Genomic DNA, 25,216 nt, shown 5'->3' on the forward strand with positions numbered 1-25,216 from the left:
GTGGGCACAATGGCACACATTAAAAATGAAATTTAGTTGCTTCTTCTCAAAGTGTACAAATGCACAAGACATTTAAAACATACTATATACAACATAGGTATAGACCTACACCCTTACATATAAGTAACATAAATATTATTCACTGTCCATCTTGAATACATAACGGAAGGAGGAAGCTTTAGAGTTCACAAGGTTAATACTGTATGGAACCAAGCTGTGACTGAATCTGGATGTTCTGCTTCGGATACCACGAAGCCTCCTTCCAGAAGGTAACAATGAAAACAGGTATAAATACCATGAGAATTACAGTAAGCCTAAATAACAACTTCTCCAAAGATGTCTATGACAATAATGTGAGTAACATGCCCCAAGAAGAGGAACTTCAATATTATTCATATCATCATATTATTCATTTTTACATACAGAAAAACTTGGCTAAGAACTTTATTAACTTTCTATTAATGAAATAGTGTATCAAGACTTTGCAAGATTATTGGTGGGGCAATATTGGAAGAAAAACTCACTGCCTACCTTGGAAGAATGGATACTTAAGGTGTCTAATTTAGCAGAAATGGCGAAAATCTCCGCCTACTTGAAGGATCAATCACAAGAAAAATATATTATGGTTTGGAGAAGATGGATTGATTACATTCAAAAGAAATATGAAACTGAAAAGTATTATTTTATTTATTTATTTATTTATTTATTTATGAGACTTATATACCGCTTTAAGTGCAAGCACTCTCTAAGCGGTGTACACCAGTAAGCAATGTATATATATATTTACATTGCCCCCAACAATCTGGGTCCTCATTTTACCTACCCCGGAAGGATGGAAGGCTGAGTCAACCTTGAGCCGGTGAGATTTGAACCGCTGACCTGCTGAACACAGTCAGCTAAAGTGGCCTGCAGTACTGCACTCTAACTGCTGCGCCACCTCGGCTCTTTGCATATGCATATTTTGCATATGAGTAGATTTTAGATAATTATTAATAGTTTTAATTATATTATTATTTTCGTTTTTAATTTGTTAATATTTGCTTTGAAAAGGAGTTAAAGTGTGTTATAGTTTTGATTGATAGTATAGCTGGTTAATGTTAGTTAGATTATGTTTGTTTATTTATTACCCTGTAATCAGCTCTGGGAAGTGGGGGAGGGGTGGGATTGGGTGGGAAGGGTTTATATTGTAATTTGTAAAACTTTTAATAATTAAAAAAAAGACTTTGTTGAATAGAATAGGGAGCCAGTCATACTTTACAGTTCTTTGCAGGCTTTCTACAATCTCTCAAGAAGGCTTACAATGACTAGAAGACTGACTTCACGATCAACTCAACAAATAAGGTGAGCAATTTCTATAGCTCTTTGGGAATAGCTCAGAATGGCTTTCCTTCTTGAAATATGGGTGGACTATTATGACCTTTCCCACTGGTGAGGACCTGTACTTTGATTTCTGGTCTAGTGAGTATAGTATTTTAGTTGTGGCTTTTTTTGTTTTGACATTTTCGCCCTATTAGTTTCTCCTAGGATTATTATTATACATGCTTTGTTTTAATCTGATTTTACAAAAGAATTGTATGATGTTTAGAGATGGCTCTGACTGCAGCTAATAAACTTGATACATAAAAAAGGGGAAGCTGGCAAAAACTTTGTATCTTTGCTCTCTTGGAATGTTTTGCTGGATGAAACAGTTTTCCCTTAATCACGGTATAATAGATACAACACTTCACATAGACTCCTCAGTTCATGAGTATTGCCTTATATAGTCAATATTATAAAACATTACAATATTCATATCATACATTTCAACAACAAATTGGAAATTAACAACTTAAAACCACTGTGTAAAACCATCTGCTGTACAGGCATACATACATACATACATACATATATTTAAACTTGTGTATAATACCTGCCGAACACCAGAATGATAAAAGAGGAAGTTGAGAAGAAGACACAGTATAATATCTGAATTTTCTAGGAATGTGGAATTATTCAGTTTGGATATTTGGTTCAGTTGAATTTCTAAAGTCAATGTATTTTTGAATCACATTGGTATGGAGAATCAAATTGAATATTTCAAAATCAGTATTGATTTATAGGCTTTTCAGCTTCTGAAAATTCCATTTTTTCTTGAACGGAGAAGCTGAATCAAATTTGATTGAACAAGTCTAGAATTTTCTAGGAACATGTATGTAATTGTGCATGAATTTCTCTGAAAATCCTTTTATTTTAAAAAGTATGCTTGATTTATTTTATTTTGTATTATTTTATTGAATTGTGATATCTGTATCATTCCTAAGGAAAAAGGAGAAGTATCAGCTTTTCAGCTTTTATATGCATATTAGCTAACATACCTCCCCTTCCCATTTAAAATCATTTGACAAATGAAGCTAAAGTTTATTTATTTATATTTATTAGCCATCAATTCTAATGAATAGTATATTGTGACTGATATGACAGGCCTAGAGCACAGGCAATTTAAATATGAATTTTAACATAGCAGCACATATTACCAAAATGAGTAATAAAATTGAGTTTCCTAACTAACATGCCAATAAAAAGTAGTCCATATAAATTACTTTAATGTAGTTTAAAATCCTTTTTTTGTTTTTATTTTGCCAGAGTTGCTTATATCTGATGACAAGTAAATTTTCATTTCATGACCTTTTTCTCTTAATCTCCTCTTATATCATAAACAAAGTATATTCAAATGATATTGAGTTTTTGTTTTTTTTTAATTCTAGGAGCTGACAGGTTCTTAAATCTTGGAAGTTCAAACACTGAATTATTACATTTTGCTATTATATCATTATACACATGTCTGCATAACAGAAACATACAACCCTACATAGGTTGTATTACATTCATATTTAGTATTAAATTTTAAAAAGGATTAAATTAAGATGTTTTTCTTTTTTTCTTCTGTGTCCATTTATTTTTATATTAAAAAGTCAACTTTTTTAGGATTCTAACTTTCAGAGGTTAGAACAGGGATCTTCAAACTTGGCCCTTTTATGACCTGTGGACTTCAACTCCCAGAATCTCTCAGTCAGGCACGCTTGCTGAGGAATTCTGGTAGATGAAGTGCATGAGTCATAAAAGAGCCAAGTTTGAAGACTCTTGGATTAGAAAAGAGATTCTATGTCTATATCACCTATGTGTTGGGTTCCCACATTGCACTATAATGTGGCTGAAATAGAATTGAGAGTGTGTAATTGTTGTTGTGTAGTTTAGTTTTGTTTAGAATGCTATGTGGACGATGACATTACATTAAATCATAATATACTTAATTTGTTTGCTTATGGAGTATTACAGGAACATAGCAATGGTCTTTTGCTAACGTGGGTTTGGGATTTAGATTTAATGGATTTTATCACACTTTTTCAGGTAAAGATGCAAACTATATCTTGTCATGCCATCTATTGAAATATTATCAAGATATTTCCATTATTTATCCATTAGCAATGACTAATTTGACTGTTATAAATAAAAACTTGCTGTAAATGCCGGCGTACAAGGCGACCCGGCGTATAAGACGACCCCCGTCTTTATAACAGGGCCGCATTCCTAGAACGTCATCTTATACGCCGGAAACTACCAGTATTTCCGGCGTATAAGACGACTTGGCGTATAAGACGACCCCCATCTTTGGCGCCGATTTCAGCGCTCGCGGAAGTCGCCTTATACGCCGGCATTTATGGTAATTACTTTTTATTAACTTTCTTTATCTTGCAATGTCTTGTTCTGGCCAACAGATATGTGTGACAAACCTAGCTTTGGAGATAATTCAGCCTTAAATCCTTAAATGCCTTTAAACACATTCTTCCCAAAATATCATAGTTTATTGCATTCCCACCAGAGGAGAAAAATGTTTATTTCCAATTACAACATCTTATTGTTTATTTATTCAGCATATTTATATAGCTGCCATATCATAATGACATAACCCTGGGCAACATGTAAACATGGCACCATTTAAAAACTAAATTCAATCTAAAAACAGTCAAAGACAAGGATATTAAAAAACTCCAAGATTATAGGAGAACAATATTTAACTTCATGCAGCCACCTAGTGATTTTCCCATGGGATCCCCAAGGCTGATGAAAAATAAACAAATTTTAAGGCTGTTCCAAATAGCTAACAGAGAAGGGGCTAATCTCATTTAGAGAGAATTAGGTTTTGGAGGGTAGGAGTCACAGCAGAAAAGGCACATCATCTAGACCCACCATTGATGGTGGGACTTGCAGCATACCCCTCTTTCCTGACATAATGGGGTGGGTAGTTGTAATTGGGAAGAGTCAGCCCCTCAAGTAATATTGAAAAGATATGTGTAAAAGTCTTATTAGATTTTGATGCCACCAATATAAAGGTTAAGTTGTATTCCCATGGTGGATGCTGATAAAAATCATTCCTGCTGCCATAGAAACCCCCAAGTATTATCATCAACTAATTTTTTTCTCTGAGTCCTAAGCTTCTTTAAGCCCTGGGGTAGATTCTCCATAATGTATTTCAAATAAAATCTGATAATGTTTTAAAATTATACAGTAACCTTAAATTCTTTGAAAAATAATTAACACTAACTTTTCAAAAAGAGAATGATGTCTATTTGTAATTTTTACAATGACCTTATCTTGTAATATGGAATTGGTCTGGCCCCAAAGAAACCAAATGTTCCTTTTATTGTAATAGTAGTTTTATGCTAAATTACAAGCTTTGAGTTTTTGTAGAAAACTTTTGTTCTATAAAAATATTTCTTTCAGACTTACAATTGAAACTTTCCAAAATATATAGCATATAATTTATATTATTCTTTTTATTCCATATGCACATCTTTTAACTGTACTTCTTGTTTCTTTTACTTCTGACTTTCTACCACAGGTAATACAACACACAGAGACTATACTCATGCCCTTTGTCTTGTCTTTTATGTACTAAATTTCTTAATGCCTTGTGCTGCAGTGCAAAGATTTTTAATAAGATTTCTATGCTCTATTTCTCCATTATTATCCATTATTTTCAAACAATATTTCCCCCTGCCAGGCAATCTGCTGTATTTTAGTCTGTCTAGTCTGTTTTTTTTCCTCATGCAAAATTCTCAGGCTATGCATCAAAACAGAATCTGTATGGACTTCTGGTTCTGGTTCGTGGCGCCCCTAGTCTCACGAGGAGACTTGTCTCCTCATCGGCTAACCTTCCCTCTGCCGGTAGACCCTTATGCGGGTCAAAGGTTGCCCTGGAGGGTGTGACTTCTGTCGAGGAGGCTCTGCTTGGCTGCTGAGGAGCAGCGGCTGCTTCAGCTGTCCGAGACATCTCTGAGGGCCGACGGAGAAGAAGATCGGCCAGTAAAATGGCCGATCACCCTGCTGCTTCAAACCGCAAGTCAAAGAACATCTAAGCTGTAAGAACCCCCATAGTGAATCCGGGTGAGATTTTTCTTTGCTATTCTCTCTATTTTATTTTGTTTTTGGTACCTGAAAGAGCCTTGTTGGAATTATTTCCCTGGCTTGAAAAGGCAGCTTCTACATTCTTTGGGAAGGAAGGCGTTCTATAAAAATAGAACAAAATTTTAAAGATTATGTTTTACATTGATATTTTTGGGGGTACAGAATTTTGTTTTTCGTTTCCTCTCTTTCTAAGAACTGTACTATCATCTATGTTGGAAGATTATTTCTTTTTCACATTATATTTTAAAAGATAGAAAAAAGGAAATGGTGTTTGGAAAAGATCTTTTTTAATTTACTGAGGACATCTAGTGGCAAAAATTTAATACTGCAACTTCTGGTTACTTGGTTTGAAGATGCAACAGACCTGACCTTCAAAATACTTTTGAAGAGAAAAGATAAGCTGTGCAGCTGTGGGAACTGTAGGGGGTGGATATTGCCTAAATTATATCAAATATAGCCTCCACAAAAAAGAAAAAGAGACTTTTTTTAATCACTATCAAAATGGAGAAACCTCAGTCACAATTAAACTGTACACTTATACTGGAAAAGATCTATGAGGCTACTGCAGAAATATGTGCTACAATGAAAAAGCTTACTACAGAACTAAGATCCAGAAATTTCACTTCAAACATTCAAATGGATGTCCAGGCTACATCTGACTATGGTATAAATCAAAACATACTAGAAGAGGAATCAACAGAGATAAAAGAGGAACTTATTCTATCTTATAAACCTTCCATCTGCAACTTAGAGGAACAGAAGAAGCAAAGACTGAGATTTCAAACTACAAAGCAATGATGCTTCAAGGAGGAGAGAAATAGATGACTAATGCAGAGTATGGGATTTCTATCCTTTCAAAGGCTACTGCAAGCAACAAAAATAGATCTACTGGCTTAAAGGGAAGCGTCTTTATGGAAACCTGCCTGGCACAGAAAAAAAGGCAGAATTAGACTGAAATGTGAAATTTAAAATTGTGTAATGGATTAAAAGGCAATGTTGGATTTATGGATTGTTTTAAGGATTATGATTTAGAGTTAGAAGTAAGAAATATATATATATATACACAAGGGTGATTTTTAGAACAGATATTTTAAATAGATTAAGAATGTACTTTTTGGAATAATAGATTTATTTCGATGAAAACTATGTATTGGAATTGAAAAAATGTTGATTTTTTTAGATTGGGATGGTTTTAATAATTAATGAAGTGTTTTAAATTAGTTAGATGATTTTTTTGTACAATAACATAGATCTGATAAGATATGATAATCAATTGAATGAAATTCGAAGTTTTTGTAATGAATTGAAATGAATTAAGGTTTAACATTATTTTTTAACTAAGATAGCTATTGTGTAGTGGAAAAAGAAATAAATGAGATTGGTGATAAAAGGAGGGATGAGAGAGATTAAGAACTAGAATACATCTGAAAGGGATACCTGAACTGATAACTTGTTGATTTAAAGTTAAATTTGATTATGGTAATTGTAAGCTGATAAAGTTTTAAAACAGGTTTAGTAGTAACAGAAATTTAATTTAGAAATGGAATATTTTAAATGTATTATGTTATTTGAGGGAAATAGAGAGGGGACAGTGAATGTATTAAGTTGAGTTATTTATTTATGTTTTTACTTTTGAATGTCTGATTACCCAAACACCACGATGTGTCCTGAGTACTTTTTCTTAAAAATTAAAAAACCAATAAAATATCTTTAAAAAAAACCAGAATCTGTATGAAGTCTCTACTGGCTAAGATTTTTAATCATATATTTTTATGATTGAAAGTGGAAGTAGCTCAAACCACTAACAATCTGAATTTGGAGTCAGTGATGAGGAAGCAGTCACGTAGAGGGGGAATTTGGAACAGAGCTGATTGCAGAGGGTAAGCAAGCATGGGGAAATACTTTGGTTGCCCATTGCCTTCCTTTAATACAATATACTATTATTTCTGTTATAGAAATATTATATACTAATACAGTTTATCCACATAGAAATGCACTAATGTCAAAATGAAGATGAGTTTCAGTGCTATCCACTGTTCTTTATTTAGCTAACATATACCAAACTGAAATGTACTGTCCCATTGCCAGTTTTCATCATGTTCCTGTAACTGCTAAGCTGAGGCCTCCCTATCCATAGTTTAGCACAGGGGTGTCAAACTGGCAGCCTGCAGGCCGGATACACCATGTGCAGGCCATGCCCGCCCTGGCTCCACAAAGGCAAAAATTATCATGATACGTCACGTGACATGATCAAGTTTGACACCCGTGGCTTAGCAAGTCAAAATGATCATATTCTTATAATGTCAAAATGACATCAGAATGATCACATGAGCATTGCCACATTGTTCAGAGGTGTGTTCATATAGTTAATTCATAATGTTTGATGCAAGCATCTAAGTCAGGGGTGTCAAACTGCTGGCCCACGGGCCGGATGCATCACGCAGAAGCCGCACCCACCCCATTGCCGGCAATGGCAAAACTGTCCCGATACATTGTGCGACGTCACACAACGTTTGAATGTCTGATCTAAGTTGTATTATTTGTACCATGAAGCATATAGGACCCAGATTGTTGGGGGCAATGTAAATATATATATACATTGCTTACTGGTGTACACCGCTTAGAGAGTGCTTGCACTTAAAGCGGTATATAAGTCTCATAAATAAATAAATAAATATAGCATTGTTTGCTAGTCCTTGCTTTGTATGCAAAAACCTATCTCTGTCCAAATCAGTTTGCCAATTTTTATTACTTTTAAATACATTTTTTGTTCAAAAGAAACCACTAGTTTACTGTTACAGTGCATTTCCATGGACCATGCAGTTTGGTCTTAAGATATGGCTACAATTCATTTTCATGAATAGTGTTTATTTTAGAAGAAATTCTAAATTCTAAAATAGAAGAAACCACAACTAAGAACTGATTTTCACGAGGTATAGTATGGAGAAAATGTTTTCAGTTCTTAGATAAATTAAAAAGATGTCTTGATTGTTGATTGACTTGACCATGAATTTATTTAATCTGAATTTAATCAGTTTTAGATATAATTCAAATTGATTGATCAGATCTTGGCAGTTTATAATGTATTCATAAAATGTATTACAACTTCCATAGTTTAATAATAAGGAATATAAATACACCACAACTTCCCAATATGTCTATCATAATGTTGTACAATAATTGTTACACACTACCCAGAGTTGCTTTTAGTGAGATAGATTATATAATTATGATAAATAAATAAAAATACCAATGAAAGCAGACATGACCCCAAACCCAACACAGCAGAGCAATAAATGATAGCAATTAAAACGCTTTACAAAGTAATTATTTTTAACAATTTATAAAAAACCCAACAAAGTGGGGCCTGATCAAACTTACAAGAGAAGGCTGTTCTAAAATATAAGTGCTCCTACCCTTTCCCTCTTGTTTCACCATAATAAGGGAGAGTAAATAGCAAAGTGCAGTAATTTCTTTGATGGTTCTATTCATTTTTCATCTTCCTCCAAGCACCTCTTCTGCTACTTTATTTCCTGGAGGTCCTCAGTAAACCAGGAATTCACTAGAGATCATCCAGCAAAGGGTAATCATGGCAATGAAATCAAGCACTCAGATCAGTTTCTGTTGCAAGGAGCTGAACAAGCACTCAAAGGAACTGATTACAAGGTTGCAATGAATATCTCAAAGAACCTGCTGGAAACCACAAGGCACCTACAAAGGTCCCAGGTGTCAGTCAATCTTATTTAGGCCAGGAGTTTAGAAGGCTTTAAAGTACGGTTCCCCAATAAAGTTCCATTCCATCCACATGTTTCCTAATGGAGTTTACAATAATGCTGTTACTTCATTTGAGATACTAGACTTAGTGATGTTTTGAAGAGATGCACAAGAACTCTATAATGCTTTTCTGACAGGTGGTGATGTTTCTGATATGCAAGTGCACTGGCCCAAGGGTCCCATCTTATTCTTCATCTACTATATTAAATACCCCACATACAATGCATGATCTAATATTAATAATGTTTTTATGTTGCCTCTGAAGTAATTTCATATAATGGATACAGACAGGAACAGAGTATCAGTTCTGCTTCTGTTTCAAAACAGTTGCCACAGCCTTTAAGAGAAGTTTTTAATACTATGTCATGAATGGTGATAACCGTGGCTTTGAGTGAGTATGTAGCAGCAGCAGCATCCTGTCCAGGAAGCAGTGGCAGGAGTCAATGCCAGAATTCACTGAAATCCACTTTTGGCTCTGTTTTTGTAGCTAATGTGAAGTTTGAGACAGATACAGGGGGAATGAAGTTGTAATATTCAACTATTGGAATAACTTTTATATAGCAATTTTGCCTGTTTCTATCAGCAAAATACAATATTTTAAGAGCTATACATTTTAAGAAGTTATTTAAAGAAAAAAGATCAAAAGCTAAAATTGTGAGGTATCTGATTGTGGCATTTCCTGTCACATGCTACATGCTCCAATATAATTTTGGGCAAATAAAACAAACACTGCTGTAATAAATATTTTTTTTTCTGAAATGCAGATACCCTTGCCTTTAGGATATATGTTTAGCAGGATTCCTGATATAAAATCAGTTCGCTGATTATTCCATAGAATCTCATTTGAGGCTCGCTTTTTTAACTAATTCTAATTAACTAACAAATTCTCTGGATATTTTTTAAAATTATTTTCTTACAAGAAATAATAGAAACTGTTTTTACTGAACATTTATGCTACATGAAGTTGGTGTAGTGCATACTTTTGATTCCAAGGGGTTATCCCCAAAATTACTTTTGATCCAATTCCAAGTAGTGTGTTAAGAGTGTTTATCAGTCTTGGCAACAATTCATAACACAGTAAATTTATCCAAGGCACTGTTCCATCAAATTCTAAGCAGCCCTTAATAGCTTTGCCAAATAAACTATCCTTGACAGCCAAAGGTATATCTAATGCCTGGCTGGTTTCACTCTTATATTGTCATTCTAGGGGACATGAAATAAATTATTTTATATTGAACAGCTGATGCTGTTTTGCAAAGCTTGTTTCAAGTAATATTTCAGTCCAGTTACAGAACATTGCATCAAATATTGACAAAAAAAATCACTCTCTCCAGTGGACGCTACTCATTCCACATAAACATTTTGTTCATAAGATATTCCAGGAAGCAACCATTTTAAACAGAAAAACAAAATACCGTATGAAACCTTCATGTTGCCCTCAACCTTTAATTACAGAGTTTTAGAAATGCATAGCATTCATTTCAATCATTATACATTCTTTGCCTCTGACTGCATGGTTCAAACTAAAAAAAATGGGGGATCAAGACTTTGCAGAATCATTTTATACTGGAATATAATGGAATGACTATTTAAAGAAGTTACGTATTCTGCACCCATCATTTAAAGTAGCCTCCAGACATTTTCCCATTAACCTGTAGCATCTTGTTGATCCTCTATTTTGTAATATTACACTGTGCAATTTAATTAGTGCAAGTTTGACTTGCACTAATTAAAATGTTTTATTATTGTAATATTAATAATCTAAGAATCATCTTGCACAATGTACTTGATATGTGCAATGTTCGAACCTCTGAAGAGTGTAAGAACACAGAACTTGAATTGTGGAAGTGCAACTTCCAGCATCCTTAAGAAACATCCAACAGTGAGGGATGCTGGGAGTTGGAATTAAGCAATAACTGGCCTGCCAAATTTAATTATTCATCAAAGGTATTCTCATGGGCAGAATTACATGCAGAGAAAAAATAAACTATATATCAACAGAGCATGAGGAAGTTTGAAAGAGGGAGGGAGAGAAAGCAAAAGAGAAAAAGAGCTCATCTGCTTCTAAAAATACATTTGTAGCACTAATCTTCAATTGGAACATAACGATGACCCAACAAATTTTGTAATATAGCCCCTAATAGTGAGTTCGGGCACATAAATTTAATAAACATCTAACAATTTTAAGACATTCCAGAGAAAAGAGCTATATCACTACTGCCTGGGGCTTATGATTTTCCTATTTTCTGTACGTTGGGATCATACAGAAGCATTTTTCAAATCAATCACTATTTAGAATCTAACAAAGACTGGGAATTTTTATATAGGAACATTAAAAACAGAAAGGCTTCACCATGCCCTCAAGATGTTAAGAGTTCATTAATGCAAAACTGATTTTAGACCAGTAGAACAATCTGCCAGTACTGAAATAGCTTGAAAAGACTCTGAAATAACTGGAGTGATGAATTTATACAGGACTGTTTGAAGGTTTTACTTTTAAATATCTTTTTCTTAGAATCATGATTTCTAGATTTCAGCCAGATTTCCAGCTTAGCTAAGCTATTAAAGGAAATGTCAATCAATACTCCACTCAATGTGCTGAAGAACAAACTCTTTCCAGAATATTCTTATTTTCTCTATAGAGTTAAAAAGTATTTCCTTTTGATCAGCACATAAAGTTTGTGATTCTAAGACTGAATGGAACCTACCTGTCACATATGGAGGCCCTTTTCTTCAAAAACACAAAGAACAAAAACAAAACAAGAAAAAAGTCCCTTGTATTTTCCTCTCTATGGGACCAGAAAATCACTTGTCAGGTGATTATAATACACAGCTGGTGAGCTGTATCTTGCTAGATGATTAGTGAATACTTAGTGGTGTATAATATCATTTGTGAAATCTGGGGTTTGAGTAGATATCAAAAGTACAGGAACCTTTATGACTTTGTGTGGCTTTAATTGATTATGGATGCTCAGGAAATCTGAGAATCTGATAGTGTACTGCAGTTAATACTTGATAGCATCACTGACTGTACAGCTAAAAGCTACTGTACTGCTGTTTATTTGGAAAAGTGAAACATCTTTAGTTCTCAATATTTTAAAAGGCTCTAAATGTTAGAATATGAAGAAAACAGCTAAAGGCAATCCTTATGAAATATATCAATCAATCAAACAATCAATTCCAGAGCTGTCTTCCTATATAATCAATCTATACAATCAAGTGATTTCTTTCTCTCTACATATTTATGTCTATGATTTCTGGATTTTCTTTCCATATTATTTTTCTAATAAATGTCCTGGAAAAATATACAACTTCTAAAATGAAAGAACAATAACATATTAATACAGAGATACCGTAGTTCTCAACTTAACAACCATTCATTTAGTGACCACGGACAGAAAAAAAAGACCACATTTGCAACTGTCACAGTATTTTCACAATCACATGTTCAAAATTTGGGTGGTTGGCAAATTTTACCATGCTTACTGGGTCATGTAATTGCCACCTTCCCAGCTGGCTTTTGACAAGGAAAGTCAATGGGAGAAGCCATATTAGAATAGAATAGAATAGAATAGAATAGAATAGAATAGAAGCTGGAAGGGACCTTGGAGGTCTTGTAGTCTAGCCCCCTGCTCAAGCAGGAGAACCTATACCGTCTCAGACAGCTGAATGTCCAGTCTCCTTTTAAAAATCTCCAGTGATGGAGCACCCACAATTTCTGGGAGTAAGCTGTTCCACTGGTTGATTGTCCTCTCTGTCAGGAAGTTTTTCCTTAATTCTAGGTTGCTTCTCTCTTTGATCAGTTTCCAACCATTGTTTCTCGTCCTTCCCTCTGGTGCCTTGGTGAACAACCTGGCCCCCTCTGCCCTGTGGCAGCCCCTCAGATACTGGAACACTGCTATCATGTCTCCCCTATTTCTTCTTTTCTTTAGACTAGCCAAACCCAAGTCCCATAGCCGTTCTTCGTATGTTTTAGTCTCCAAGCCTTTGATCATCTTAGTTGCTCTTCTCTGAATTTTTTCCAAACTCTCAACATCTTTTTTGGGATATGTTGACCAAAATTGGCTGCAGTATTCCAGGTGTGGTCTTACTAGGTTTTATAAAGTGGTAATAATATTTCGTGTGATCTTGATTCTATGCCTCTGTTTATACAACCCAGGATTGCATTAGCTTTTTTGGTTGCTGCTGCACATTGCTGGGTCATAGTCAAGTGATCGTCCAGTAGGGCTTGCTTAATGACCACATGATTCACTTAATAACTGGAGTCATTCACTTAACAACTGTGGCCAAAAAAGATTGTAAATCAAGTGTGACTCACTTAACAGCTGACTTGCTTAGGAGTGGAAATCCTGCTCACATTTGTGGTTGTAGGTCAAGAATTACCTGTCAAATAACCTCCCTTTAACATCAGAGATTGTAGAGGTTGCATTCTAAAACATTTTATAAAGAAATTATTCTTGATCTATACATGGAATAAAAAACTCATACATAAAATAGTTTCATGAGCAACGCATTTAATTACTTTTTAAAAAATGTTTAATTTATGAGTTGCACTGTAACATTATAACATGCTAACTTCAATAAGAACCCCCTTTTCTTTTCATTATTTTAAATTATGTTACCCTTTTGTTGATTGTCTTACCTATTTAAGATAATATTTTTAAAAGCATTTTTGACAAAAGAATTTTATGACAAAAATTTGGCCCCTGATAGCCTTGACTGGAAATGGAACATTTGGAAATTGAGGGTAGGTCATTGGGAAAAATGCCAATCTTGCCTAAATTTTCAACAAATCTTGACATATTTCAAAAATCTGATAAGGCATATATGGATAATGGATAAGTGCCAGTGCTTCCGGAATGAATTGTAAGATAACTTTGCATCAGTTCTTCATCAGTAAACTCATTAATTTATTGTGGTGAGAAATACTTTCCTTCCCTTAGCTGCCAGTATTCAAAAGACGTTTGAATACCGGCCGAAACAGTGATAGAAATACATATTCTGTCTGTCCCAGGAAAAACTTGCTTTGTCAGATTTTTGAAATATGTCTTGTTGAAAATTTAGGCAAGATTGGCAGGGAAGCTTTTTCAAAATTGATGTTGCCTGATTGAATGTTCCAGCTATCAAATGCCCTAGTGCAGTGTTTCCCAAACTTGACAATTTTAAGGCATGTGGACTTCAACTGCCAAAATTCCACAGCCAGCATTGCTGGCTGTGGAATTCTGGGAGTTGAAGTCCTCATGCCTTAAAATTGTCAAGTTTGGGAAACACTGCCCTAGTGTCATGGAGTACCTGGCAGAGCAAACAACAATAATTCAGTTACTTTCTTTCTCATTCAAATTATGGCAATGGTGGCACTTCAGTTAAAAGAGAATGTAATCTACTAGTGAGGTTCCATTTCCAGTCAAGGGTATAGGGCCAGATTGAGAAACCAGGCACTTATGTCCCAGCTCCTGGTTAGTTACAAGCATGGCTACTGAGTAGTCCTCAACTGGATGGGAATTCATTTATGTGGTAGATAACACACCTATTCTGATGTCTAGAGTGACTTGACAGCAGAAATTGTGTTTGATCAGCTGCCTTTCCCACTCTGCTGTTCCTGGAAGTTCCAAGCCTATTGGAAGTTATTGTCTGAGTTCTTAAAATAGCTGAAATATTGGGTCTATGATTTGTAGCGATGCCTATTATATCTTTGCTCATGATATTTTGGTTCTATGTGCTGGAATGTCAGGACACAAAATGCAGGCGTCCATGAAACTATTTCCCTAAATGTTTTACTCTCTAATTTGTAAAACGCTTTATCCTTGGTTTTCAATACAAAGCTAAAAACAGCCCAAAGCATTTGGGAGAATTGATATTAACACAATGTAATGGTTGAAACTGATGAAGCATGGGATCTTGATTTTCATGCCAAAGATAGCCATTTGGTAAACAGGAACAGATGGCCGAAAGCTTCAAGGCTAAAAAAAGAGCATCCAAATGTGCACTGGCTCAAATAGGCAGGGGGAAGAAGCCCAGAATTTGAGCTTTTGACTGACTAAGGTCATAAATAATGCATATACAAACAGAAATATATGTATGGTTTTCTAAAGTTTGGTAATTGAACACTTATTTAACATGTTTGTGTCGGGTCTGGTATGTAGAACTGAGAGAAAACAAGAGTTTTATTACTGTGCCTGGCAGGAAACTCATGCTACCATTCTTGTTTTATTATGTTGTACACATTTATTTCTACAATCATATGGGCAGGTTTTATGAGCTCAACAGAACAATTGGGTGAATTCGCACATATAAACAACAAGGCTTCTATTGTACCACATTTTTTTTTCAAAATTATATACTGTACCTTTTTCTTTTCTGAACTTATAGGAAAACATATTATCAATTATGGATCATTAAGTTTACTAATTGAAATATGAGTGTCTTCAGAATCATAAATCATAACTGGCGATATGGTTTTTAGACTAATCTGCAAGCTTTTGAGTTGTCTAGAATTCTTAATCAGGCTAGTTATTACAAATAATGTTATAACTTTTTTCAAACAAGGCATGGCATCTGCCTTATAGCCCACAGGGATAAGAGGCTCAAGCCAAGGTTTTAGTTTTTTAAAATAATTGGCCAGTATCTGCTGCAGCCATAGCATGAACAGAGGACCAATGCATTTGTCTAGCTAGCACAGAATGAGATAAGTAGAGCAGAGGCTAATCTTAGTAGAAAATGACTAGATGGAGCCCCTAGATGGCAGCAAAGAGATACAGAAAACTTGTTTCAATTTTTGTAGTCCATTTCTGGTAATTGACACAACAGTTGGCATTGTATCTGTGATACTACTGTTGTTGTTGCTGCGATTACTTCCTGGAAGTGGCTTGTGTGAACAAGGCTCCAACACTAGAAACAATTTGTTTCTAGAGATGGCTAATAAATTACGCTGGAATGTGGTTCTTACCTGAGAGATTTGCCTTGGCTCCAGGATATCCTGGAGATATGAGGAAGCAAGAATGTCCAAATATTAAGTCAAAAGAACAATTATTTCTTTTGTCAATGGAGATTACATGTGTACAAAATCTGTCCAACATTGATTCTACATTCATAATACAATTTTCATAGTAGAAGTGATTTTGACTCATTTTTAAATACTTTACAAGTAGTCCTCAAATTACAACATTTTTAGTGACTGTTCTAAGTTACAAAGGCACTGAAAAAAATGACTTATGATTGTTTTTTACATTTACGACCATTGCAGCATCCCCATGGTTACATGATCAGGATGTCAGCTTTCCCCTCTACTATTAGTAATAGTTGTGGAATTTTTGCCAACAAGATCCAACAAACAAGCAAACAAACAGATAATTGGGATCAAAATTAAAGAATACAATATAAAATATTATGTAGATATAGTATTAATAATCATGAAACCACAAAGTTCCACATAGCTATTGATGAAATTACTCAAAGATTTTGGTTGCTTTTCCAAATATAAACCAATAAAAAGAAAACAAAGATAATAGCAAGGCACTTATCTTTTAAGAAAGAAAATTCTGTGTAAAAAGAATCTGGGTATGAAATCACAAAAGATGCAGTGAAACATGTAGGACTTTACTTGACAGGATGTAACAAAGACATACAGGTAGTCCTTGACTTATGACCACAACTGAGTTCAAAATTTCTGTTGTTAAGTAAGACATTTGTTAAATGAGTTTTGTCCCATTTTACGACCTTCTTGCTATAGTTGTTAAGTGTATCACTGCTAAGTTAGTAACTTGGGGGGGTTTGAAGGAATCAGGCTTCCCCATTGATTTTGCTTGTCAGAAGATCACAAAAGGGGATCACATGACCTTGTGATATAACAATGGTCATAAATATGAACCAGTTGCCAAGCATCTGAATTTTGATCAAATGACCATGGGGATGTTGCCCAAGGTTGTAACTGTGAAAAATGGTCATAAATCATATTTTCAGTGCCATTCTAACTTTGAATGGTCACTAAATAAACTGTCGTAAGTCAAGGACTATCTGTATTTTGAAACAATTACAATAAACTAAGGAAGAAATAAAACAAGAAAGGTAGGAAAGCTTTTAACTACAAACACTACACCTGATCCACCAGCAATTTTGGTGGCCAGGATTGAAACGGGACGTGGAAAACTATGTCTGGAGTTGTACTGTATATGCCACCCTGAAAAGAATTCTGGGAACTCCCCCTGGGTTATTACAACTGGTGGCAGACCCTTTCCAACCATAGGAAGAAATTACTATGGATTTTATAGTAGACCAACTTGAAAGTAGGGGAAATACGGCCATCTGGACTGTGATAGATCTGTTTTCAAAGCAGGCTCATTTATTGCCTGCAAAAGACTCCTGTCTGCCCAGCGACTAACAAAGATGTTCCTGAAACACATCTACAGACTTCATGGTGCACCAAAACGAATAATCTCTGATGGGGGGGTGCAGTCTACAGTTAAGTTGGAGGAGTTTTCTTAAACTAATTGGCTCATCTCAAGGACTATCATCGGCCTTTCACCCATCTACCAACGGGGCGGCTGAATCTGGTGGAACAATATCTCCGATGCTATGTGGATTATCAACAAATGAACTGGACTGACTTCCTCCCTTTTGCAGAGGTGGCTTACAGTAACTCTGTTCACAGCAGCACCGGCTTCATGTCTTTTAAAGTGGCCACAGGGAAAGAATTCAGCCCAATACCCAAATATCCTCAGGGACTCTCTGCTTCCCACACTCTTGATCAGTGGGTGAGGGGGTAGGGAGAAGTCTGGAAAGCCATGAAAACTGCTTTGAAAAAAGGCTTATGAGACACATAAAAAACAGGCAGATAAAAAACAGGCTCCTCAAAGGACATTCCAAGTTGGGGAAAAGGTTTATTTGTCCACAAAATATTTATGACAAGTTACCTAGTAAGAAGCTAGGACCAAAGTATTTAGGACCCTTCCCCATTGTAAAGATTATTAACCTGGTCATGGTAGAACTAGAACTTCCGGGTCTCATAGGGAAAGTTCACCCTGTATCTCATTGTAGCCTACTGAAACCTTTTCAGGATTCCACCTTAAGACCTCCCCCTAAGAAGGCACCTGGACCTCTTGTAGCAGCAGGACAGACTCACTATGAAGTGAAGCGTATTCTTGATTCTAGAATTTTTAAAGGGAAATTGCAGTACTTAGTGCAATGGAGGGGGTATCTGTTGTCTAGGTGAAATCTAGCAATGTAAAAGCTGACAGACTCATTAATAGATTATATAAGAAATACCCTAACAAATCTAGAGGCAACCCTTAGCCTATGATTTTGTTTGCATTACCAGATTTGTCCTTTTTGTAAGCGGGGGCCGGATGTCAATGCTGCTAACATTGGATGTTCTTGCTTTGACAACAGATGGAAATGCAGCCATTTTCTGTATTGCTTTTAGAATTAGTTGCTGCTGGGAGGGGGAATAGAGATGAAAGTCCAGCTAGTCATAACAATAATAACTTAATTGTGAGAAACCAAGGACATTGGCTCCAGAGCTGTTAGTGTTTTGGTGGACTGGAGAGCTGGGGAGAAAGCCAGTGCTTCAAGCTAATTGGGGAATGTGATTTATGACTGTTTATTGGAGGAGGGAATTGCTCTTTGTTATTTTGCATCCAGGGGAGGGGAATTTAGTTTCTGGTTTCAACTATGTAGTGCCAAAACTTTGTTTCTCGAATAAAAGATTCTTTAAGGTAAACAATGCCTCCAAGTTCTTTTGAAGAGTTTCATCTATCAGAACCATGACAGTCTATTTTTAAAGTATCTTTTGTAACTGACAAATAAAACAGGGCTATTAAATTTTGCAGCATCGTGTCAGCCTCTTCATCCAATCTAAGATAGAGAAGCTAACTTAGATGGATTTAGAGCACTCACTTTATGGCTTCATTTTATGGAAGTCTCTTCTTTCTCAACGTTATTTAACACAGGCTTCTACTTAAGTGTGTAACCTCTAGCTGTCAGGAAGATGAGGTTAATGGCAATGTTACACTGGGAATTATAGAAGAGCTGTTTGATTGTACAGCCATATATCCTAACAGTTCTCCATAGACAACTATTTTTCACCTTTCCTTCTCAAGTTTTCTTGAGGTTTGGTAAATAGTTTGTGATACTTTGCTTTAATATACAGTACATCTCCACAACACAAAGAAGGTTTGCTATTTTAATATACCTGCAGTGTAGCTATCTCGGTTTTATATTTTGACATAAAAAGCTTGATGACATACCTATAACAAAGAGAAACAGCAGCCCCCTCCATTTAGAATCAATCAAACTTGTTCAGACATATTAATTTGCACAAAATAAAATCTCTAGTATGATAATATTGTATGTATAACTATTTTTTCTGCTAAATATTGAAGACTGCAGAATGGACAAAAGGAAATGGGCTTATTGAAGCTTAATGTACATAAAGTGCTAAATTATAATCTGATTTGTTAGTTTAGCTTAGCATCTTGTGTAAACCTTGCGTATAAAACAAGTTACCAGTGGAGACCATTTTGAGAGCAAATGCTCACAGATGTTCAAGGAAACTCTTTCTCCTCAATTCTGACTGAAAATATCAAGATTATGCTCACCAATCACCAATATATAATTTTTGACTGTACCTAATCTTTATAGACTAATTTAGGCAGATGTTTGTTATTTACAAATATTCACTAGACCAGAGTGTACATCATCCATGTCACTTTGTGTTATTCATGTAATATCATCATTATAGAAATGCCACGTAACCTCATTTTAATCAATGTGTATCATTTGCATAATGCCATCATTATGCAAATGAAATTAATTGGAATAGAATGGTCCATTTCATGCAAAGCCTATAGCTTGAAGGCTGTTACGAGTGTAGTGATGAATATGTAACTCTTGCTAAACTATATTGTTGACTCAATTCTACTTTGTCTCCACATTTTCATTTTATCTTTGTTACATGATTCTAAACATTTCTCCTATTTTAGCTTAAGCTTTATGGCCCAAAGGTCATAAACACTATTTGTAGGAAACAACTCCCCTTTGCAGTCAAAACTGATACCCTTATGCGGTAGTAAGTGAATGGTAGGCATGTTTAATTAGGAAAAGGGATCCTAGTTTAAAGAAATGCAGGAGGCTTCCAAGACACTTTCATGTTTAGAAATCATAAGGAACAAACAAAATAACAAAAAGGCTCAATAAATAACCTTCCAAACTGTGACCCTTCACACTTTCCATTTCCATAGTTCTGACCTTGGTTAAATGAATGGCAGATGTTCAACCTTTTTCATCTCATGGCTCACATCTCATAGATGAGACTTCCTTGAAGCCTCCTTTGCAAACAAAAGGAAATCTGAAAAATTGTTTCAGGGCCATTAATCTGTTGGTAATTTTTTTTGTTCAGTTTGAGAACAAAAGCTATTAATCCAACCCAATCACATAGTCCAATCAAACTTCCTTTATCTCTTTTTGACTCTGTTTTTCCCTATCATGAACAAAAGACTTTCAAGAGTCTTTTCCCATGAGTCCATGAGATACAGAGTCTAACAATTTAGCTGTAACTTTTCTAAAAACTACTGATTATTGTGAAAGAACTTCTAACACTATGAGATAGCTGTTGTGACTAAAATTAACTAGCTGATATATTTAACTAAGTTTTGAAGGCATTTGTAAAAGCAGGAGGGAGCAATGAAAGAATTGTATGTCAGGTATCTTTTCTATTATCACAACATGTCAAAGGCAGGAGAAAGTATTCTCTGTATTACTTATGAATATATTAAAGATTAGGAATTTATCACCTGCTGTGTAGGGATGCCTATGTTATTATTTGAAAAGTCTGTTGCAATTTTATTTTTATGGTCCTTATATTTATTTACAACTGACTTTAAGTGAAATAAAATCATCAAGTCATTTCAGTAGTTTCTGATTCAATTTGTTTAAGCACAAGTAACCATTAATAATTATAAATCAATTACTAACCTATACTACACTTCCAAAGTGAAAAAGATCCCACTGAGAAAACATCTTTTTAAACAAACAAGTGAAATGAGCAGTTGCCATATGGCAAGGAATTCATATTTCAATCATCTTTTTGTTTCATATACTAGCAAAATTTAAAATACAATTGGCTAAATATGTAAATGTAATTTGTATAAAGAATCAATTATATTCTTAAGTTTAAATATTCTTTTCTTTCTGGCTATACTTATATATTACTGTACCTAAGATATTTACCTTGGGCAATGTGTTTCTCTTCTAGTAAAAATCTATGACTAACATTAGGGAAAAATTAGTAGGATAAATGATTTAAAACCTTTTCTTAGAATGGATTCTTATTCAGATGTCCTGAGAAAATGATACCTCACCCGTAGAAAGGAGTCAAGGGATCCATTCTCCATGTATTCAACCACTATCATTAGTGGTCTACCTGAAAAAAATACCAGAACAATGTATTAGGATTACAGATATATTAAAAAAAATTTATATTTCCAGCTATTGTGAAAAGATTAGTTGTATTGCTAAAATTTATTTTTGTGTTGCTAAAATATATTATTTCCCAATCCTTTTCTGTAGCAAAGAAGCTCTACAAAGTACAAAAGTACAAAATAGTATATCCTCCACTTGAGGCTGCCCTTGAAGATCACCCTGAAGCTTTCATTGGTCCAGTATATAGCGAAGCAAGCATCCATGGGCATGCCTTGCTTTGCAAGCTGCACTGTCACTGGTTTGCTTCTGGGTGCAATTCTATATTAATTACTTTATTGATTAGCCCATGGGCCATATCAAGGGGCAGAGTTCCAAACACATGTTATTACTAAAATGCAGTAAAAACAATTTAAAATGGAATTGGTTAAAATACAATTTGAAAGGAAATTGGAGTAAAATACAGTTTAAAATGAAATTAGTATCAAATGCAGCAATTTAATATGTAGATAGATAAATTATGATAAAATTATATTTCACTATCACCCCTACAATCTACTCCAATCAGTCTCACATATGTCAATCTCAGCCGATCTTAGCTCAGGTACTGTGCTATCTTAAATGTAATTTTCAAATTCAGGCCACACATAAGGTAAGTTATTTTGATATGGGGATCCCAATGGGTTATTCATTTAATGTATGGGCCAAGGTTTGCTTCTGGGTGCAATCCAAAGTGCTGGTAGTTACCTAAGAAGCCATACATGACATAGGGCCTAATTACTAGAGGTACTGTTTGTTTCCCTTAACATCTTCCTCATTTAATCCTGCAGGGTTGAAGCACTCTGGTTTCCTTTGATTAAAAATATCATAAATCAATACACTGGAAGAGTGTCTTCTCTGTAACAGCATCTGCCCTCTAAAACAAGATCTCCTCCAACACCTGGATGGCCTACAGTCTGCTGTTGTTCAGAAGAGCTGTGTAGACCAGTCTCTTCACCCCAGCCTTTGGTGAGGAAGAGTGAAACTCCTCGTTTCATTGCACTTGCCATTTTTATCTTTATTTTTTCTGTTTCAATGTAATTTTTTTATTGGTGTGACTTGCCCAGTCTTTAAGAGTTGGGGGGCAAATAAGTTTAACAAATTATTCTTCTTATTCCATTATTTTATTATGTCCAAACTACAAAATAAAAAAGAAATATATAATAAAAGTTATAATACAATATCAAAATATTTAATGCATTAAAATTAGTAATATTTTAAGATATAATTCAGTGGAAACATGTTCTCAGTGAGACTAGATGATGACTTTTCAGTTTCAGATCTGAGTTTTCTCTGTGAAAAAGGCTGGGATTAAATCTGAGACATTCTATGTTCAATTGTTCTGCATTCATGAATGGTCTTTATTCTTGAGTGACAGTCTTTCATTTCAAACAAAATGTATCATTAACATTCAGTATTTGAGATAAATGTATCCATATCACTTTGGTACTAATTTTGCTTTCCTTATTTACTTGAGAAGCTTTTACTGCTGGTATTCAGGAATAAACTATTACTCTACATAGAAAAATGGTCCAATTTACATGCTAATCAGGGCATCCCATCAGATGTTATTTAGGTAATACTAATAATACAAAGAAGTGTATAATATATGCAGAGCTACTGTAATGGATAATCTTGCATGCAGGGTTGAAAAGAATATAATAAAACAACATACAAATTTGTGGGAATGAAGCTATTCTGTTTAAAATGAACATCAGATAAAACAATAAAAAAAAGAACATGGGTACTTCCAGAGAATTGTATCTACATCTTGCCTGCTATTATTTTTCATTACTTCTGCCCAGAGATATAAATAGATATATACAATATGGCCTGTCATAACCTAACTTGGAATTTTTTGCTTCTAGCAATCTTCTATTAAATATTTTTTAGCTTTATTTGTTAACTGAAACATGTTTTAGGTAACTAACCAAGCCAAAATCAAAACACAGGTATTATTTAATGCATAGAAAGGCCTGCTACACTGAAATAAATGGAGGATTACTTGACAGCAGAAATAAGAATAGCTGGTGGAGGAATCTTTTGGAAATGTCAGTAAGTAGAATTAAATAAGGAATGGATTATGCAAGGAACTATCAGTGATATTCAATAGGCAGATTTTATTAGAACCCATCACCATCATCATTATTATCATCACCATCAGCATCCATTCTGATTACTATGTTCCATTTTTAACCTCATGTTCTTGGCTGTATGGAATCTACTTATAAGACTCACATCTTCCATAAAAAAGGCAATTCATGGCACTTCAGACATTATTTAACTATAATTCCAAAAATCGTTAGGACGAAAAGACTGATGAGGATTTTTTGAAACAATTGAGGATTACACATTGTCTATTCCTGTTAAAACTACTATACTCAGTCTGTTAGCATATGGAGGAAATAATAAGATTGGGAGAATGATAGGATAGCGTATTGTCTTCTAATAATACCTCTAAACATGTTCTAAAGTGTTTTAGAATTTAGTTGGTATAAAGCAGTAGTTCTCAACCTGTGGGTCGGGACCCCATTTGAGGTCGAACGACCATTTCATGGGGGTCGCAAAACAATGAAGTCCACCATTTTTCCCCTTTTCCTTAGGTGTGCTACTCCCTTTTATTCTATTGGCTTTTGAAAGCCAATAGAATAGACTCTCTTGAATAGAATCTAATTCTATTGGCTTTCAAAAGCCAATAGGAATTGTCCAGGCTGTCTCTGCCCTGCTGAGCCCGCCAAAAGTCCCATTCTGCAAACGGTGTCTGCAGCGAAGGCAAGCTGTCTGGAAGTTTCCACCCCTCCCTGCTGAGCAACTACTAAAAATGTAAGTAAAAGAGGGCCAGGGATGGGAGGTGGGAAGCCGGCGGGCACAGGGAGGGTTGCTGGCATGCGTGGGGCCCGGCGGATGCCTTACCTTCCTTGGTCTGGGCCAGCTGGTATCCCAGCTGGTGGTTGGCCTGCACCGTTTCTGCCGCTTGCCAGCTACGCCTCGGCCAGCGCAGGGGGCGGCACCACGCATGCGTGGTGCTCCTGGGCAGGGAAAGTCCTCAACTTACGACCGGTTGGGTAGTCCTCAACTTATGACCGATTGGGGGTCGCGGCATTAAAAAGGTTGAGAACCACTGGTATAAAGGTATAAAGTTAATTACTTCATCTTTCTCTGCTTTCAGAAATAAGTATGGGATTCTTCTGGATTTCTTCTTGTAAGCCACTTCTCACACAGTGTATTTAAAATGTCAGAAGATCAGATGGACCACCAAGGCTTAACAAGATTTAAATCCTAACATTTTTTCAAGCCTTTGTGGACCCCCCCTGTGATGACATCATGGCCCCCAGGGATCTGTGGGCAACAGGTTGAGAACCATTGGTTTAGCCAATATATAGAAAATAATGATTTTCATAAACTTTCAAAAAAATATCATTTGCATATAAAAAATTAGTTTACCCAGTACATATAGCATCATATAGTAGTAACTATGAGAGGGACCTCGGAATCCTAGTAAACAATCACCTAAATATGCTGCAGCTGCCAAAATGGCCAACACAGT

General features: G+C 35.2%; 1 protein-coding gene across 2 annotated transcripts in view; it reads right to left on the minus strand.

Annotated features, from left to right (window-relative positions):
- Nucleotides 1–25,216, minus strand: part of EPHA6 (EPH receptor A6) — a 429,534-nt gene that overhangs the window by 34,461 nt on the left and 369,857 nt on the right. For both annotated transcript variants that reach the window (XM_039335687.1, XM_039335688.1), the window contains exon 13: nucleotides 21,573–21,634. In XM_039335687.1, the coding sequence (XP_039191621.1) occupies nucleotides 21,573–21,634 (62 nt within the window). The remainder of the gene's footprint in view (nucleotides 1–21,572; nucleotides 21,635–25,216) is intronic.

The sequence above is a fragment of the Crotalus tigris genome, unplaced genomic scaffold (assembly GCF_016545835.1).
Source record: "Crotalus tigris isolate CLP2741 ecotype Arizona unplaced genomic scaffold, ASM1654583v1 scf7180000017646.2482762, whole genome shotgun sequence".
Classification (NCBI taxonomy): domain Eukaryota; kingdom Metazoa; phylum Chordata; class Lepidosauria; order Squamata; family Viperidae; genus Crotalus; species Crotalus tigris.